General features: G+C 38.9%; 1 protein-coding gene across 1 annotated transcript in view; it reads right to left on the bottom strand.

Moving 5' to 3' along the window:
• Nucleotides 1-20849, bottom strand: part of FREM1 (FRAS1 related extracellular matrix 1) — a 121823-nt gene that overhangs the window by 6022 nt on the left and 94952 nt on the right. Inside the window, exons 28-35 of the mRNA XM_070742547.1 lie at nt 17833-17962; nt 16337-16409; nt 12308-12457; nt 7136-7365; nt 4956-5003; nt 3463-3618; nt 1693-1821; nt 1214-1329 (exon numbers count right to left, since the gene is read on the bottom strand). Coding sequence (XP_070598648.1) covers nt 1214-1329; nt 1693-1821; nt 3463-3618; nt 4956-5003; nt 7136-7365; nt 12308-12457; nt 16337-16409; nt 17833-17962 — 1032 coding nt within the window. The remainder of the gene's footprint in view (nt 1-1213; nt 1330-1692; nt 1822-3462; nt 3619-4955; nt 5004-7135; nt 7366-12307; nt 12458-16336; nt 16410-17832; nt 17963-20849) is intronic.

Genomic DNA, 20849 nt, shown 5'->3' with positions numbered 1-20849 from the left:
GGTGCCTTAATCATATAGGAAGACATTCTAACTTAATTTTCATAAATTCAGCAGAAGTTGGCTGAAAACGGTCAGGTGATTAAAATATATATTTTTCTTGCTTGGTTATGCTTTTTCAACTCTTACGTAAATAATTACTTGAAAAGAAAAATATTTTTGTTTGCCCATACAAGTGTGTGCGTGTGTATGTTTGTGTCTAATATGTATGCAAATTCCTCTTCTATAGGAAAAGTTTATAGATCAGATTAAAGTTTATTGCCTTAAAATAACTCATCATAAAACCATTTACTGTGAACAGGAATGATTCTTCTTATTTGTCAAATAAAACTTCTTATTTGTCAAATGAAACTAAGTTTATTGAGATGGTGTCTCAAGAACATTTCTACCAATACAACAGAAGATTTAGATCTGGCATATTTCTGAAAACCCAAAGATTTTTTTTTCCCAAAAGGCAACTAAACTTTCCTGTTTTTTCTTTGGAAACACTTTGCTCATCATCCAAGAAGCTTAATTCAGACATACTTCTGAAACGTCTTGCTGCTAAATACCTCATTGTTTTATCCTGTCTTCCAATAGAAATGAGCAGAACCATGGTTAATTTAAAAAGTTGGTTGTCTCGGACAATTGCTTTTGGGTATTATGAAAAGTCTAGAAGCCAGGCAACGGTGAGTTCTAGTCCAGCCTTAGTCATGAATAACCAGCTGGGTAACCTTGGGCCAATCATTCTCTGAGCCCAGTCCACCTCACAGTTTGTTGTTGTGGGGAAAATAGGAGAAAGGAGTATTATGCATGTTCACCCCCTTGAGTAACTAATAAAATAATAAAGATGAGATAAATATCAAGCAAACAAAAAAGAAAAAGAGAAGAGAAAAGAGGAGAAGGGAAGGGAAGGGAGGGGAGGGGGGAAGGGGAGAGGAGAAGAGAGGAGAGGAGAAGGGTGGGAAGGGGAGGAGAGGAGAGAAGAGAAGAAAAGAGAAGAGAGGAGAGGAGAAGAGAGGAGAAGGGAGGGATGGGGAGGAGAGGAGAGGAGAAGAGAGGAGAGGAGAAGGGAGGGGAGGGGATGAGAGGAGAGGAGAGGAGAGGAGAAGAGAGGAGAGGAGAAGGGAGGGAAGGGGAAGAGAAGAGAGGAGAGGAGAGGAGAGGAGAGGAGAGGAGAGGAGAGGAGAGGAGAGGAGAGGAGAGGAGAGGAGAAAAGGAACAAGGTTGTTCCTACCGTTTCTTGCAAGTTTGAGCAGCAATTGCCCATGTGGCTTTTGACTCAGTGATTAGTATATAGCATCTTCCATCATGATAGCTCCATCCTGACTGACAGGTTTTCATTTTAATATCCTGGAATAAAGCATTTTTTAAAGTTCAGAATGACTTGCTAAGTTGTCCACCTCAAAGGAATTGATTGACTCATTTCAGAATTGTGCTTGGGAAAGATAACATTGGTTAATTGAGTCATTTCTGTTCTAAACTATGAAGACGGACTATCTTCTGCCGCATACCTCCCAGCAACCAATTAGGGCCCACAGGGTTGGCCTACTCCAGGTCCCATCGACTAGGCAATGTAGGTTGGCGGATCACATGGGAGGACCTTCTTTGTGGCAGCTCCGGCTCTATGAAACCAACTGCCCCCAAGGTTCGCATTTCCCCCACCCTCCTAGCCTTTCAAACACACACACACACACACACACGCAAAATCCCTACCTTGTTTGAGTAGTTCCATAACGTCCAGCCAGTACCATTGCACAGAAACATCTTCTGTATGTTTTCTTCAAAATACAGAAGACCCTTCAAATTTGGTGTGCATCTATTTGGAAATGAAAGGCTGTCAACCTGAAATCGAGGAAGACATTTATGAGGTAAACAACATTTTATGGGTGTTGTGAAAGAGAACACTTAAAATATCAACATTCTCTATCACTGATGGTGAACCTTTTTTGGTTTACGTGCCAAAGAGGGAGGGTGCATATGCACTAGTGGGTACACACATACTCACACCCATTTCCTCTCCCTACACATGTGCGCTGCCCCGCAATGCACATCTGCACAACACCTCACTGAATCCTGGGACAGTGAAAAGAAACAGGGAAATGGGCAAATCAGAAGTTTGGAAAAAATGGACTTCCGGTTTGCCCATTGGGCTGTTTTTCATATTCTGGGAGGAAAACAGCCTTCCCCAAGCCCAAAACCTAGCTGGCATATGCACTGGAGCTAACATAGAGCAACACCTCGCATGTAGTGATGGATGAACTGAACCCGCACAATTCGGGTCTGTACTGAATTTTGCGGTGTTTGATATGCCGAACACGAACCCGAAATTTTTTAAAACTTCAGGCAAAGTTCGGGGTTGCATTCGGAGCTTGGACGTCACCGGCAGGTTGCTAAGGATGCCAAGGTGATCACTTCCTGAATTCCATAGAATCCAGGAAGTGATCACCTTGGCGTCCTTAGCAACCTGCCGGTGACGTCAAAGCTCCGCCTCCGGAATCTCTTTGTGGGAGGGATTCCCCAGCTCCTTCAAAGGGAGGTCTTCACGTAAAAATAAACATTGTTATTTTTATGAAAAAGGACACTGCAGCGGCGCTGCAAGCAAAGGGCGGTCCTTTCATGTAAAAATAAACATGTTTATTTTTACGTGAAAGGACCGCCCTTTGCTTGCAGTGCCGCTGCGGCGTCCTTTTTTGTAAAAATAACAATGTTTATTTTTACATGAAGACCTCCCTTTGAAGGAGTAGGGGAATAAGAGCTGTGGCCTGCGTAACATAAGTTCAGCATCACTGTTCTATATTATTCATTGTTTATTTTTAAGATTAAGTTTATGTATTTTTGTCAATAGATGTTGAATCAGTGACATCATTGAAGAAATCCATCGTTTAAAAACCTCTTTCAGAATTAAGTGTACAACATTGTCAGGCTCCAAACCAAGAATGGTGATTCTTCCAAGCTAAGTTCTTTATTGTTTTCACATCGTTGGACAGATTGAGTACTCTACCATCTGCATATACTGTACCATATACTGTACCCAGTGAACAATTAGGGAAGGTCTGTCTGCACCCTCTTTCTTTCACATATAAGATCAGGGCTGAGTTACCTCTTACTCCTTTTTAAATGCATCTCCTCCCTCCTGGGAATCCACTTGCCTACTAGATTCCATCACAAAAATTTCCTATAGCTTTACTTTTTATTGTTGTCATAAATCAAGTCTACGGATCGGGGTGGCATACAAATCTAATAAATGAATGAATGCATGAATGAATGAATAAATAAATATATAAAATTAAAAAATTAAGAAAAAACATGTGAAATGGTCAAACTTCTGGTTTTCAAAATGCTTCAAAATTCACCAGAGAGATGGGACTTTATCTTCCTATAGCTCTATCCCATTGGACAGTTTACTACTCTCAAGCTGCTGGGAACTTTAATTCTGGAAGGTGACATCTTCCCCACTGGAAGTGCAAATTCAACAGAACCTACCAGAATGCTGGAGTCTGCTTGAAGAACTTCTGTTTTCTTGGAAGAATCTACATTATTTCTTGGCTGTTTTTGGCTTCTTAAAGATACAGGTTCCATCTTGGTTTTTCTAGGCCCAGAATTGTCCTCTTCTACTTTTAGCCCTGTCAACCCATGGTACTTTGTAAGAAATAGAAAAGAGAATTTCACACAAGTTAATTCCACAAGCATTTAATAAGAGGGAGGGAGGGAGGGAAGTATAAATACAAAAGAGGCAAAGGGTACCTAATATCTGTGGGAATAATATTTAAAGTAAAGCTGCTCTGGTTATATACTGTATAAAGTGGGCAGTAATTTTTGAGAACAAACAAGATATGCAAAGTGAATTGATAGATCCTCCTATCCTATTTTTCTCTATTTTTACATGATTTGTTTCTAATACTATATACTGGCTATTGTGGTTAGCTCTGGCCCAGCTCCTGCCCCAAGGACTGTAGATGTGGGGGAGACATCCACATGCCGCAGGCCTGTTTTGCTCCTGGTGGAATCTGCTGATGAAGGCTCCTCTGACCAAGAAGACATGAGTGACAGGGAGGAGGAGAGTGTGGCAGACAGCTCAGAAGGAGATCAATTATCTAGCTCCTCCTTGGATTCGGAACAAGAGTTAATGATACAGCCACACATGCGGAGAGCGATGCAACAACTGAGAGATTATTATCAAAGAAAATGAGGCCACCTGTGGTTGGGTGGGGCTGTGGTAATTAGTGAGGCTGCTATAAATAGCAGCCTGTGGGTTTGGCCATTGTGGAGGATTATCTGATCGTTGTGTTTCGTGCCTGCTTTGCTGACTTTGACCTTTGTGTGCTGATTTTTCCCCGCTTTGAAACTAAACCAGAGTAAAGTGTGTTTCACTTTGTGAAAGAAGAAGGACTGTGAATTGCCTCACAGCTGCAAGCTAAGTATCACAGAACTGATAAGGGACTTGTACAAATTACCAGTTTGTTTGGAGACGAGTGCTCTTTGCTATACAAAAAGAGGGCTTAGTTTATTGGAATTTTCAGTATAAAGAACATTGTTTTGAATTTTCAAACGTCTGAAATTTGTATCTGTGAATTTTCGGGAGGAGTCTACCAGAGAGCTTGACAGAACACTGGCTAGGGAAGCTTATTGGGGATATGGGGGTAAATGGGAAAATGAGCATGGAAAGCATTCTTGCACTCAACATTCACAAACATATTTTGCACTAAAACAGTTCTTAGTTTTCCTTGCTTTTGCTGTTAAGATTCAACCTACACTCTCAACTTCACCCTATTTCACACATAAAATTGACCAAGGCAGTTTAAATAGTTGTCATCAGCATTTCTAAGCCAATTAAACTGAAAATACATAGAATCTATACTAAATACTTTTTTCATCACAGAAAGTGATGAGTACCCTGAATTCATCAAGTATTCTATGTAATGGAACTATAAATAAATATTACAAATAAGGAACTTGTTACTCAGTAATGTTCTTACTTTGAAAAACTCATCTGTTCCATTTCGAAAGATAAAAGAGGGATGAATCTGAAAGGAAAGGGAGAAGTATAGCTAAATAACATAAAAAATATAATTTGTACATTTTCCTAAGGTAGTTAGTAGGATTGACCAACATAAGACAAAACTATAATCTATATCATTTGAATAATTGGGGGGAAGGGAAGAGATCTTTTGAATTATAAATACAAAATTCATCCAGAAAACACAGAGCTTTTTATTATAAACAAATTGATATTAGTCAACTTTACCTAGCATTCTTTCCCTGATTCTAATTTATTAGTTTTGTACTCTTGGCTTTCTATTCTACAATTCTTGGAGCAATGAAAAGCAAACAAATCAGTTTTATAACCTATATCGGATTTTTTTTTTAACCGCAATACACCAATATATAAAAGGGAAAATATTTTACAATTCAAACAGAATGGAACATTTTTTTAAAAAAAGATTTCTTTAGTTTATCTGAGCATTATCATTCTCTGAATTTTTGACCCCTAGGGAGAATATTTTTCTATTGACTCTATTAAAAAACCAACAACATGGTACATAATAAAGACGGAAAATTTAAGTTGGTACGGTAAGGGAATCCTTCTCTACAGTGTGCATTACTATTTCTGATTAAATTATTTCAGCTTTTGTCATATTTCAGAAAATAGCAAAATCTGTTTGACTAATAGGGTATTTTAAGAAAATAAATGTAGCAGAACTGGCTTTAAGCTAAGGCCAAGTAGACAATGACCTAAGAGTATGCTAAAACTTTAGGGCGTGCCAAAATTGTGTTCTCAAAAACACAATAAAAAAGTAAAATGCTTAGAAACAAAATGCTGTTCATTAGCTTGAGTGAGCTAATTCACTTACTCAAGGGTTAAATATAATTTCGCAGAATTGTTGTCATGTGAAAAAAATAGCTGGTGATGTAATTGAGAATACTGTGTAAATAGGGTAAAAATATCTGAGAAACAAATTGGAACTGGAAATTCTTAAGTGTAAGGCTCATGAGCCAAAGGGGGAAAAAAAGATGAGATCAAAATCAGGTAATGATTCTAAACCATAGGAGGTGCCATAACACAACTTGCCTAGGTCATCAAAATGTCCATAGCTGGCCCTGCATACTAGTAACAATACCTTGATGTATCACTGGTGACTTGGCAATCATTTGAAGTTACAACTAATTAAAAAAAGAGTACTTATGAACTAAATTCAAAGTTCTGACGGTTGAGTCCATTAGAGCTGCAATTCAAGGACTACCATAACCTTAAATCAGGGATGGGTTTCAGTGAAGGGCTCCACTTACCTTCTCCTACTGGTATTGGGTTCCCAAGGCTAATACGGGTGCGTGGGCACCTGACACATGTGTACATGCCCTCCCACGAGATTCCATTTCTGCGCATGTGCCCAAAGCAAAATCTTGCACGAGGATGCTCTTGCGGCCACGATTTCAACAATTTTAGCCATTTTTTAGCCAAAATCTCACCCACACAAGTGTCTTCTTGTGAAATTTCGCTTCAGGCGCACATGCAGAAGTGAAGTCTCACATGAAGGTACATGCACATTTGTCGGGTGCGTGTCCATCCACACCGAACTCTGGAGCCCACTAAACAGTCCTAATGGATCACCAACCCCATTTGTACCAGGTGGGGCCCATTACTGGTGGGTTCTTCCTGGTTCAGACCAGATTGCCAAAACCGTTAGTGACCTGCTGGTGATGTGAAGATGGCATCATGGCTACAGTTCTGTCTGTGCCAGTCTGTGTGCACTTTTTTTAAAAAAACTTTCAGCGATTTTTTTCGTGTTTGGATGGCTGATCCCCGTTCTCTGCTGTGAAAAAAGTCCTCCTGCCTACCCTGGGTTAATACCGACCTTTATTTCTTTGGCTGAAGCACAGCTGAGCAGTTCCTCAGCTGTGTTTCGGGCTGAAATCATCTTTTGAGCATGCGCGGAAGTGAATTCGCCCAAGGGGTTGCGTGTGAAACGTTGAGGTGCGAACCGATGGTGAAGGTAATTGGAACCCACCCCTGCCTTAAATCATATCTTAAAAGCCTTTTTTCAGCCTCATCGACAGACAGTCTCATTTTTATTAAGTCAGGTGAGATTTTCATGAAAACATGCATATGACTTTGAATCAATGCTTCTTTTCTCCCTGCTCGTAAGACAACACTTACTATTTTGCCATTTCCGATGACCCGTACCCAGTTCCTTGCAAGATTCACTGAGCTGAATTTGGGTGACTTGTCCCGTCTCTGTGCTATCATTTCTTTGGAAGGGGGCAGCGGGATTCCTTCCAAATTAACACTGCTGTGCCTGGAAGATGAAGGAGAACCTGGAAGCGGTCTTTCCTTCATCCATAAGTTCAGAATATTTTGGCTTGTGGAACGGAATGAATTGCACTGACCTAAAAAGCAAACAAGATGGCAGATGGTCAGTCTTTTTTAAAAAAATAAAAAATAAAAGCAGAGAATTGGTCACATTGATAAAGATGATGAAACAGCTTGTCATTAAAAATGGGATGAGAGTTCATCTGATTTTCATTTAGTTCTTTTAAATAATTCTTATTTCTATGCTCAATTTGAAAACTGAAAAACAATTTTAGAAGTCTGATATGTGAAAGATGAAGGAAATAGAATTTCCCAAAATTAAAAAAGGGGTGATTAAAAAAAACCCTGCTGATGCCCAAACTTTGTGGACGTAAACCCCACATTAAAACATTAGCAACAGTATAATCACACAAATATACAAGTATGTTTTTAATGTTTTTTAAATCTTGCCTTTCCTCCTGGAGTGTCAATTCTTCTCTTCCCATCTGTTTGATTTACAGAACTTCACAACTTTAAAGGTTTGACTCTAGATGTCAACTGTGCTTGCTCACATTGGCTTGTCAAATCGTTGTTGGCCTAGGCTTGATTTTATTTATCTAAATATTTTACATTGCCTCCGAGCCATCAACAGCCTGAGGCAGTGTATAAAATTAAAACTAGTTAAATTGTATTGAGAAGTGAAGATAAAAGGAATAAAAAGAATGGGAAAAGCAGGCACCCATGTCAGGATAGCCAACTAAATGTTACAGGCTCCCCAACTGTGCTGAAATGTTTATCATTTCTAAACATGGATCAATACAGATAATATATATTTATTCAAATTGGAAGCACCAACCTGTATTAGTTTTAAATGCTGTATTCTCTCTCTCTCTCTCTCTCTCTCTCTCTCTCTCTCTCTCTCTCTCTCTCTGTTTCTCTTTTTAATAATGCATATTTATGCTTTTGAAGATAGAAGGGTGGACATGCTTCTGCAACTATTCGGCCATGCAGAGTGGTTCAAAAATTAACCTTGGTAGATGTATGATATCAAGATATATACTGTGATGCAGCAGTACATCTAAACTCAACATCATTTAAAACTTGGTTGCCAGGACCTTTGCTCAATTTATATTCTGAGATAGTGACACCCTTTCCTGGATATGAAGCTATTCTACTCAATCACTTGGTCATCTCACACAAATTTAGACTCAAACTCAACCCTGATAAGACGGAGTGGCTGTGGGTTTTGCCAACCAAGGACAATTCCATCTGTCCGTCCATCACCCTGGGGGGGGGGGAATTATTGACCCCCTCGCAGAGGGTCCGCAACTTGGGTGTCCTCCTCGATCCACAGCTCACATTAGAGAAACATCTTTCAGCTGTGGCGAGGGGGGCGATTGCCCAGGTTCGCCTTGTGCACCAGTTGCGGCCCTATTTGGACAGGAACTCACTGCTCACAGTCACTCATGCCCTCATCACCTCGAGGTTCGACTACTGAAACGCTCTGTACATGGGGCTACCTTTGAAAAGTGTTCGGAAACGTCAGATCGTGCAGAATGCAGCTGCGAGAGCAGTCATGGGCTTCCCTAGGTATGCCCATGTTACACCAACACTCCGCAGTCTGCATTGGTTGCTGATCAGTTTCCGGTCACAATTCAAAGTGTTGGTTATGACCTATAAAGCCCTTCATGGCATTGGGCCAGAATATCTCCGGGACCGCCTTTTGCCGCACGAATCCCAGCGACCGGTTAGGTCCCACAGAATTGGCCTTCTCCGGGTCCCGTCAACTAAACAATGCCATTTGGCGGGACCCAGAGGAAGAGCCTTCTCTGTGGCGGCCCCAACCCTCTGGAACCAGCTGCCCCCAGAGATTAGAACTGCCCCCACCCTCCTCGCCTTTCATAAACTCCTTAAAACCCACCTTTGCCGTCAGGCATGGGGGAATTGAAACATCTCCCCCGGGCCTATATGGTTATGTATGGTATGCTTGTGTGTATGTTTGCTTTTAATAATGGGGCTTTTAGTGTTTCTTTTAAATTATTAGATTTGTTATATATTGTTTATTATTGCTGTGAGCCGCCCCGAGTCTACGGAGAGGGGTGGCATACAAATCTAATAAATAAATAAAATAAATAAATAAATACATCCCAGTGACCGATTAGGTCCTACAGAGTTGGCCTTCTCTGGGACCCGTCAATGAAACAATGTTGTCTGGAGGGACCCAAGGGAAGAGCCTTCTCTGTGGCGTCCCCGGCCCTCTGGAATCAGCTCCCCCAGAGATTAGGCCTGCCCCCACCCTCCTTTCCTTCCGCAACCTTTTGAAAATTCATCTATGTCGCCAGGAATTGATATATCCTTAGCTGCCTTTGATTTTATGGATGGTGTGTTTGGGCTGTTTGACTGTTTTAATAGGGGTTTTTTTAAAGACTGTTTTAACATTGGATTTGTATATGATGTTTTATTGTTGTGAGCTGCTCTGAGTCCTCGGAGAGGGGCGGCATACAAATCTAATACATTATTATTATTATTATTATTATTATTATTATTATTATTATTATTATTATTACTATGCAGCACTTTGTATCAACTGAAGTTTCTGGATACTTTTCAACCCCATGTAAAGCATATTGCAATAGTACAAATAGGAGCAATTCCAGTTCTCTGGAACCAGCTGCCCTCGAAGATCTGTACCGCCTCCACCTTCCTGGCCTTCTGGGAGGCCTTAAAAACATAGCTTTGCCGGCAGGCTGGGGCCGTTGAGTTGTAATACCCTTCTCTGACCTAGAAATGGTGAATATTTTTTTAATTATAATGGTTTTAATGTTAAATATGGTTTTTATCATGTACGTCGCCCAGAGTCCATTTGGAGTTGGGCAGCTTATAAATCTGACTGACTGACTGACAAACAAACAAACATATTTTGGGTGCCCAAAGTGGTGCATGTGACACCTCTACTGTGTAGCTGCATGGGATGCCAGTCTGCTTCTGGGTCCAATTCAAGTTATTGAAGTTATTGAAGCTGTTGCGTCTGCCCAGTAAAATCCTCTTCTCCCTGAGGTGAGGCAGACCCTCACTCTCCTGGCCTTCCAGAAAAGCATGAAGAAATGGTTCTGTCAGAGGTGGGTTCTTCCTGGTTTGACTGATTCACCTGAAGCAGTAGCAACTCACTGGTGACATCACAGAACCATTTTGCCCATCTTTCTTTTAAAAAAAATTAAAGATTTTTTTTTTGGCGGGAAGGATTTTTTTCTAGGTTTTTTCCCCCCCTTCTTCGCTTGTGCAGAAGCCGAGTTTCCAGCACTGTGTATGTGGTTGCCATCTTGTTATTTTTTTTCAGGGGGTTTTTTTCCAAATTTTTTTTTGGGGGGGTGGGTTATCCAGGTTCTTTTTTTCTGCACATAATCATAAGCTGAGTTTCCGGCACTGTGAATGCAGTTACTATCTTATTTTTGGCTTGGGGGGGTTAATTTTTTTTTTTAATTCCCGTTTTTTTTTTCCCTTCTGAACATGCACAGAACCTGAGTTTCCGGCACTGTGAATGCAGCCACCATCTTGTTTTCAACTTGTTTTGGGCGGCTTTTTAAAAAAAATTCAGGGGAGGGGGAATTTTTTTCCCTTTTTTCCCTTTCAGCACATGCACAGAAGCCAAGCTTCCAGTACTGTGCATGTGGTCACCATTTTGATTTTGGCTTTTTTTAAAAAAATGTGATTTTTTTGCCATTGCACATGCGCCCATGCGCAAACCACATACCCACAAGGAGCAGAAAGAAGCGAAGTGGCAGCCTACAAAACTTTTGCCAGACCCATCCTTGAATACAGCTCATCTGTCTGGAACCCATATCATATCTTGGACATCAACACCCTTGAAAACGTCCAAAAATATTTCACCAGAAGAGCTCTTCACTCGTCCACTAGAAACAGAATACCCTACGAAAATAGACTAACAATCCTGGGTGTAGAAAGCCTGGAACTACGACGCCTAAAACACGATTTAAGTATTGCCTACAAGATCATATGCTGCAACGTCCTACCTGTCAATGACTACTTCAGCTTCAACCCCAACAACACAAGAGCACGCAAAAGATTCAAACTTAATATTAACCGCTACAAACTTGAGTGTAAAAAATATGACTTTAACAATCGAGTTGTCGAAGCTTGGAACTCATTACCAGACTCAATAGTGTCAACCCCAACCCCCAACATTTCTCCCTTAGACTATCCACAATTGACCTCTCCAGGTTCCTAAGAGGTCAGTAAGGGGCGTACATAAGTGCACCAGTGTGCCTTTCATCCCTTGTCCAATTGTCTTTCCTTTATCTCATATATCATATATATTTTCTTCCTTTCATATATCTTCTCCTCTATTTTATATTTTTCTTTATATATATTACCTCATGTCTATTCTATGTATTGTGTATTCGACAAAATAAATAAATAAAATAAAATAAAGTAAGTTAGAACCCACCCCTGGGTTCTGTAATCCTACTTGAGACACTCAGAGGACTATGCAGCCATGGGGCTGGTTAGCACCCTGAAAGCTCTTCCCTGCCTTTTCATTACTTTTTAAAATTGCTTTTCCCATTTACATTTTATATATTGGATAGTTTATATAATGGGTCTTCCAAATATTATTGATTGATTGGTTAGTTGGTTGGTTGGTTTGTATTTAGCCATCTCCTTCCAAAACTGCATCCTCAAAATTACCCCAAACTGCCCGATGATTAACAGGGAAAAGAATGGAAGGGGTATTGCAAGTCCCACAAAAGGAGCTGTAAGCCACAACTTCATTTGTTTATCAGCCAGATCTTTTGGTAGATGACAATGGTGTCTGCTCCTGTGGTTGTTTGTTGATTCCTCCATCTGTGCTCCCTCAACAGAAGAGAAGGGATCTGCAACTATCAAAGCTATTGTCTTTCTTTTAAGAAAGAAACAAAGCATTTTGATCCAAAGGTGCTAACAGCAACATTTGTGTGTTGAAAAATAAGCAACTACTCAGCCAAGATTGCTCCAGATTTCATTAGGAAGATCAAAAGAAAATACCTCCTTCCGAGTCCAAAATTCTCACTATAGCTTTTGTTCGCGTGCCAAGAACAGCATTCACAGGGGAGATCAGAGCCACTTCAAAGACCTCATCCTCTTCCTCTAATCCATCATAGGTAATTGCTATATTCCACATCTTGGTTGACATTCCTACCAGAAGTAAACATTTTAATTACACTTTAATTGCTTTTTCAATCAACCTAGGTGTCGAAGAAATATATTAATTAACATGTCTACAGCTATAACAGACTGGCTTGTATAATTCTATTGTGCTTCTGCTCATTGATTGGACTCCTGTGGCTTTCCGAAATAACACTAACTAGAGATCAAATTTGTTCCTAAGCACTGATGATTCCATTCAAACAGTAACAAAGATTGGTTTCCTACAGGGTAAATGAATGGGGGATAATAGCATGCAGTTCAGGAGGGGAGGATTGGCTCTTCATGTAAATTTTTAAAAAGAAATTAAGAGAACTCTTCATTTTGAAATCTTAATTGCAAGGAGCCAACTTGTGTTTTGAAATATTGTCATTTTCAATCACCCACACCAGGAGCTCTGTTCCAAGTTCCAGGTATATCTGTCAAACACCTTGAACCAAAGCCAGTATCTTGACTTAATCTGTTCAACTATAAGTTGAAATAAGCATCCCATGCATTGCATATGCACATACATATACCCACAAAAAAATGTGTGAGAAAAACTAAAACGCATAAAGTTGTTACTACTACCAATGCAAATTTGGAGAGTTCGCCAGAAAGTCCAAGAAATTGTGAAAAGAAGAAATAAGTACTGCAATCTCTTAATTGCTACTGACTTTGGTTTAATGTAAACACTCAAAATATATTTGCAGATTCTCATCCAGAAAAAGAACAGTGGAATTGTCACTAGGATAACATAGGCATATAGAAAATAAATTCTAGTTGGTGCCTTTAAAAAAAACAAAACTTCCTAGAGTAAGAGCAGCTTAATCCTGAACACAAGTACCAGAAAAGTATTGGTGTCTCTTTAACTGGATTTGTTCAAACATTTGTCAAGGGCTTTAAGCTCTTACAATGCTTAAGTGGTTGGAGTGGATGGCCTAAATGACCCTTTTTGCACATCTGTGCTTCTTAGGATTAATGATGGCAGCTACAGTTTTGGCCCAAGGACCAAGAACAATGCTTCCTACTTGAGATCTTTAAGATCTCCTTCTTCTGCTGCGATGTAAGTACTTGAGCTACAGCTAACCCTGAATTTCCCAAGGCTGCCATCATTGAATCAAAATGCTGATATTTTATGGAAATCCTGCACGCTAGTGCCAGCTCTCCAGAAAGGAGTGTTTAAGTCAGTGATGGGTTCCTACAGGTACAGTCAGGTACACGGTAGAAAAACATTGATTTTTTTTCTTTTTTCCCTTTCTGGGCTTTGGATATGTTTTTCATATCGCAATAAATGAGGTTGAATGTGTGTGTGTGCATACACATACAGTTTATATAGTAGATAGCAGTGTTCCCTCTACTTTTTTTGGGGGGTGGGCGGAAAAGTATAGTGTCTGAGCGGCAGTCCCTTCGGGACTGGGTGGCACAGAAATATTAAATAAATAAATAAACAAACAAACAAACAAATAAATTTAAAAAACCACCCTGTTTTGCCTCAGAGAATTTCAAAATAAAATACTGTACTGTGTGTCTATAACAGTGAGCTCATAATAGGGCAACTCTATCAATATCAAAATGCCACTTAAATAGTTGAGCTAGTTTCAAACTAGATTTTGATTTTCTTTCTCTCTTCCTTACTCCCATTCTTTTTCTTTCTCTTTTCCTTCCTCTCTTTTTTCTATCTGTTTCTCTCTCTTCCTCTCTTCCTCTCTCTCTCCTTCCCTCTCACTCTTTCCCTCTCGGCTTCTGGGCAGGTTTGGAAAACTCTGAGTTGATGATGATTTTTAAGTGAGCGATTGCTCACTGCTCAGCTTAGAGGGAACTATGGTAGATAGTGTATAGGTATATACAGTGGTACCTCGGTTTTTGAACGCTTCTCAGTTCAAACAAATCGGTATTCGACCAGGAAATTCAAGAAACCTTTGCCCTGAAATCCGAACAAATATTTGGAACTCGAACACTCGAGAGAGCTGAAGACAGAAGCCGGCAAGCTACACAGAGAGAGAGAGAGCCAGGGACAGTAGCGGGAGAGTGAGAGAGCTGAAGACAGAAGCCGGCAAGCTACAGAGAGAGAGAGAGAAAGACAGAGAGAGAGAGAGAAGGGGACAGAAGCAGGCAAGCTACAGGGAGAGACAACTGAGGAGGGGAATTTATTTTAAATTGTTTCGGTTCTCAACCAAATCAGTTCTCAACCACATTTCCAGAACGAATTGTGGTCGAGAACCGAGGTACCACTGTACATAGAATTAAATAATATATTTTGGATGTTCAGTAATAGTAAATTGTATTTCTTTAAGGTGAGGAGAGGCCAGGCACCCTAACCCTAACCCTTGATGTGAGTGACGTCAATCTGGCCACCTTTAAGCCAGTCACATGACCTTTAAGCCACCCCCAGTCACATGATCATCAAGCCACTCCTATCTGGTTCCATGGTCAGCAAGCCACACCCACAAAATAAGCTACACCCACAGTAATAATAAAGTAATAATAATAGAGCTATGGTGGTGCAATGGTTAAAATGCAGCATCACAGGCTGATTCTGTTCACTGTTAAGAGTTTGATCCTAACCGGCTCAAGAGTCTTCGGAGAGGGGCGGCATACAAATCTAATAAATTGAATTCAATTGAATTGAATTGACTTAGCCTTCCATGCTCTCCGAGGTCAATAAAATGAGGACCCAGATTGCTGGAGGAAATACCCTGACTCTGTAAACTGCTTATAGTGTATAGTACTATGGGGCGGTATATAAGTCTAAGTGCTATTGCTATTGCCAATAGCAACAGTCATTTAAAAATCTGGTATTCAAATGAAGAAAGAAAAACACTATTATATCAATATTTAGTGAGCTCCAAATAAAGTTCTAAAGAAGGTCCAAAACATTACACAAGTTCATATGAGAGCAAATGTTCCTCTAAAAATGCTAGTCCCATTACTGTGGGTATTTGAAAGGCTATGTCCTGATCTTTGAATTCTGGAACAGAAGCCAGCTCAATTGTTGTGCAGTCATAGTCCAGATATCTGGATCTTATCAGATAAACCAACTACAGCCTTTTTGTAACTGCTGAACTTCTGAGCCGATTTTCTGTCCATTATACAGTAATTATCCACATGGAATGTTATCAGAACATGAATCATCATGGACAGACTACCTTTGTCTGAGAAATACCACCAATGACCTATCGATCTAAGCTTGAGCCACATAATAACTACCCAAGGGCTCAAACATGTGCAGTAGGGGTAAGAGGAGAGGGATGGATCTGTATATCATGGTATGAAAAAATGCTTTTGTATAAGGGGGGTTTTTTGGCCTCAAGAATATAACTGCAATTTGTATAATGATTTCATGATGCACATGTTATATTTTTGACATCATTGTAGCTTGGAAATTTACTTCCTAATTCAGACAAGGATTAGATTCTGATAGATTTTCTTCTCTGTCTGCTTTGATTTTGATTTACATCTCTCAAGCCACTAACTTCTTTTATTTTTTAATTAGATTTTTATCCTGCCTTTCTTACTTTTATATATTTATTTATTTTATTTATTTATTGGATTTGTATGCCGCCCCTCTCCGCAGACTCGGGGTGGCTAACAACAGTAATAAAACAGTATATAACAATAATCCAATACTAAAAACAGTTAAAAACCCATTATATAAAAACCAATCATACATACAGACATACCATGCATAAAATTGTAAAGGCCTAGGGGGAAAGTGATAATGTAACCCAATATTCCCTTTTCCTCCTATTTTCCACATAACAACAACCTTGTGAGGTAAGTTGGTTTGAGAGAGTTATTGGCCAAAAGTCACCCTTTCATGCCCAAGACAGGACTTGAATTCACAGTCCCAGTTTTAGGCCATCCCTTTAACCACTGATGAATGCTCACCTGGATCAAACTGAATAAGTTTTGAAGGAGGAAGGATGAAATCCTTTCCTGATAAAGCAGTCATTTCATTAACCTGAGAGAGGAAAAACACAGCTATAAAATAGAAGCTCTTAATCTTTTATTACCACCAATAGCCAGTCCAAGATATCTGCCATTAGGGTTTAACTAATTATCAGCTTCTATGCCTGAAATGTAGCTAGCCCTCAGCAACCATCCAAGCTAATACACAATGTCTGAGCATGATGTTTCTAATTTAAACCCTTAAATACCATAGGACACAGCTGAAAGTAAAAGAAACAGCTATATTTCCCTACAGAGAGTCAAATGAACTGCAGTCAAATGAAAGGAAGGAATAAAGTAGAGCCAAAACAAACAAAAAGAATTATCCCTAGCGTATTTAAGTTTCTTCAGGGAGAGAAAAATGTATTTTACTTATTGAAGCCTTTGCTTTAAGGGCATGATTTCAAAAAAGACAACTTTGATAAATATCTTCTTCAATTCCCATAGTAATTGTGCTGCTACGGTTCTGTACACGAGACTATGCACAAAATGGAGGATTCATAATGAATTATTAAGAAAGCCAACAGAAAAATATTGTTATGTTGTCTATAAAAATGAGGTTATTCCATTTAATAGTATAGAAACATAGAAGACTGACGGCAGAAAAAGACCTCATGGTCCATCTAGTCTTCCCTTATACTATTTCCTGTATTTTATTTTACAATGGATATATGTTTATCCCAGGCATGTTTAAATTCAGTTACTGTGGATTTACCAACCACGTCTGCTGGAAATTTGTTCCAAGGATCTACTAATCTTTCAGTAAAATAATATTTTCTCATGTTACTTTTGATCTTTCCCCCAACTAACTTCAGATTGTGTCCCCTTGTTCTTGTGTTCACTTTCCTATTAAAAACACTTCCCTCCTGAACCTTATTTAACCCTTTAACATATTTAAATGTTTCGATCATGTCCCCCCTTTTCCTTCTGTCCTCCAGACTATACAGATTGAGTTCATTAAGTCTTTCCTGATACGTTTTATGCTTAAGACCTTCCACCATTAACTAGACCTTTTGACAAAGAAGTTTGTATCAAAAAACCTTCCGCTGAATTTCTGCCATTGAAAATATTTGCTCTCATCCAGAGTGAAATCTGCATAAGGCAATACTTGCTGCCAATTAAAAGTTACATTAACACATCAGGGATTCCCATATATTCACAGAACCGTCTCTTGCCATATACCTCCCAGAGACCTATAAGAGCATACAGAGTTGGCCTCCTCCAAATCCCGTCAGCCAGGCAACGCAGGAAAATTCAATAGATGTTAGAAGCAAAATAGGAAAAAAAGATATAGCACTAATAACTGATAGCTTGAATGTAAGAGTTGGTAATTTTAGACTTCAACTCCCAGAATACCCCAGCCAGCAGACATATTCTTAATTTGCATGTTCTTAATTAATGTGTCCTAAATACAATTGTCCTTTGTGATGAATTACCTTCATTGCCACAAAAGCAGAATCTTCCTTGTATCCTGACCGGGTGATTTTTAAAGATAGCATCTCCTCATTTTCACATATTTCATACACATCCTGCTGTAGTTCAATTTTAGACCATTTTAGTTCTAACCTATTGGAAAAGAGGAAGAAAACATAACAAGGAGATCTCATTTTAAAAAAACCTAGTTTGTTCTCTGTTGTTAATGGAAAATTATTTTTTCTAGTTGTTTGTCACTGTTTTAAAGAGAAGAGTCCTTTTAAGAGAGGTAAGCAGTTTCTCCGATCAAAATTAAGACTTGCTTGAGTTTTTATCTGTAGTTGTATATGTAATCACACTATGTAGAAAGCAAAAGAGCTTTTGTATGGAGTGATGAGAGCTACCATACCGTGGGCGTGGCTTATGCATTTTGTTTCAACATCTTTTAGTGCAAATTGGGTGCTCTGGGGTGGAGCTCCAAATTTTGCTACTGGAACTGCGTTCCTGACCGTTCCCGTAGGAGTCCATCACTGCTTGTACATACACGCACACAATTGTATGCATGCACCGAGAGAGGTGAGGGGGAGAGAGTTCTAGGTAATTTTTACCTATTAAGGCTGCAACCTGAACCACTTGTCCATTCTATATGTAGCAAATCGGAGGATTTCCAAAATTCAGTGGGAAAGTACCGCAGTATCTTCTATTTAATAATAAATATACAGTACCAGTAATTAATGCTGGAAAAGAGGTATAAGAGCACAGAAGCAACTGTTATCATTCCACGGTGTTAATTTTTGTGCTTAAAGCCAAAATTGCAAAGAAATATACAGCAGAGAGGTTTCAGTTAAAGCCACCTTCCAGGGAATCTGATCCAGTTACTGTATTTTTCGGAGCATAAGACACACCCGAGTATAAGACACACTGTAGTTTTGAGGGAAGAAAATAGAGGGGACAAAAACCAACCTACCAGGTATTCATTTGGCCAGCGTCCTTAGTCTGGTCAGCTTCAGCACATTATTTTACCCCCTGGTTAGGGCTTTAAAAAACCTTATTCAGAGTGAGTAGCAATGAAAAAAAGCCTGCAAAGATTTAGGGATGGAAATAATATTCTTCCAAGAGAATAGCAATGAAAAAGGTTGCAAGCCAGAAAGATCATTAGCACCCCATTAGGGCTGGTGAAGGAAAGCTTTGAAAAAGCTACATTCAAAGAAATTTTCAGCCTCTTTTGAGGAGGGAAGTTATGTCTTGTACTCCAAAAAATATGGTATATTAAAAGCTACAGAGCTTTTCCCATACTATTTTAAATTTTGACAAACTAAAAAAGAATAATAAAAGAAAGTTAGTCACACTAGGCAGGATTTTAAAAAGAGTTTGCTATTTTTTATTGAAAAATACAGGCTTTGTGAAATACTACTGCTTGCTTTATCTGATGCATGGTGTGGCTAAAGCTGAGCTACATCCCTTTAGTCACTCTGTGCATTCGATGAAAAGTATAAGTCTATAAGTCTCTAATGTCTTTAGAGACATTAGAGATCTATCTCTTGTCCATCACTGCTGCTGTAAATGGAAGAATGCAAATGAGGTACCTTTAAATGACACTGGTACATTTCCAAAATATACTGTTTCTACTTTCGGAGACATAATTTTATGCGGTATGCAGATTTTAATGCTAGATAAAAGACAGAGCATGTGCTGACAGCTGTTATTGAAACACTATTGAGAAAAAGGTCAGGTTTTGGGGAAGCTTTCAGAATATAATTACACTGTTGAGTAGTGGGAATAGCTACAGGAGACAGACTTCAAAGGAACTTCTTTTTTTAAAAAAAATATTGAATACACATAGAACACACATGTGTACAAAACAAACATGTAGGGATACAATTTTCCCATTTATACAATAAGATTACTTCAGTTTGTGTCGACATACACTGCTCAAAAAAAAATAAAGGGAACACTTAAACAACACAATATAACTCCAAGTAAATCAAACTTCTGTGAAATCAAACTGTCCACTTAGGAAGTAACACTGATTGACAATCAATTTCACATGCTGTTGTGCACATTCAACTTTGTAGAGGACAAAGTATTCAATGAGAATATTTCATTCATTAGATGTAGGATGTGTTATTTGAGCGTTCCCTTTATTTTTTTTTTGAGCAGTATATATACTATCCCTATATTTACATTTTATGAATTACTTCTTTCTTTCTTTGTTTTTTATTTTTTATTTTACACTGTTATGTACACTAATTGTGCATTCTTCTATAAAGACTTCATATTATCCAGTGGCAGTTCTAATTCATCTTTTACTTATTCTTTCTCTCTTCCAGTCATTCATATAATTTATTCCATACTAAGTAGCATTCAGTTTCTTCTTTTTCTGTTATTTTCTTAATTAATTTGTCTATTTCAGTCCATTATTTTTCTAATTATGTCCTCATCATTTGGTATTTCCTCATTTTCCCAGAATTGCACGTGTTATTCTTGCCGCTGTAATGATGTGTATAATCAAATAGTGTAGTTCCTTTATATATTTTTATCAATTATGCCCAGTAAAAATAATTCAGGTTTCCTATCTATATCTATATCTTTTTTCAACCACAATCTGTTTTTATTCCAATACTTTTTTGCCTTTAAACAAGTCCACCATAGGCGGTCTTTAAATTCCATTTTCCTTCTTACATTTCCAGCATATAGGGAATGCGTTTGGAAACATCTTAGCAATTCTTACAGGTGGTTGATGCCATCTGTAGAACAGCTTGTACTGGTTTTCCTTGTATACCACTGACATTGTTACTTTACAATTAATTGTTTCATAGGAACTTCTTTACTTGGCAACTTATCTGTATAACCAACAACTTGCGGTCTGACAGCTAGCCCATTTATAGGGAGCTGTCAGATGCATCAACCAATAGCATTTGAGTATATTCCCACTCAACTGCTGGACCTGAGTGAAACCATTTAGATAGTTGATACATAACATATACTCTTGTCATTTTGAAAAATCTTACTAAGGATTGTTGCATAGATTTGTGACATG

This window comes from Erythrolamprus reginae, chromosome 2 (genome assembly GCF_031021105.1).
Source record: "Erythrolamprus reginae isolate rEryReg1 chromosome 2, rEryReg1.hap1, whole genome shotgun sequence".
Lineage (NCBI taxonomy): Eukaryota > Metazoa > Chordata > Lepidosauria > Squamata > Dipsadidae > Erythrolamprus > Erythrolamprus reginae.
Note: the sequence above shows the minus strand (reverse complement) of the source record. Positions and strands in the feature narration are given on the sequence as shown.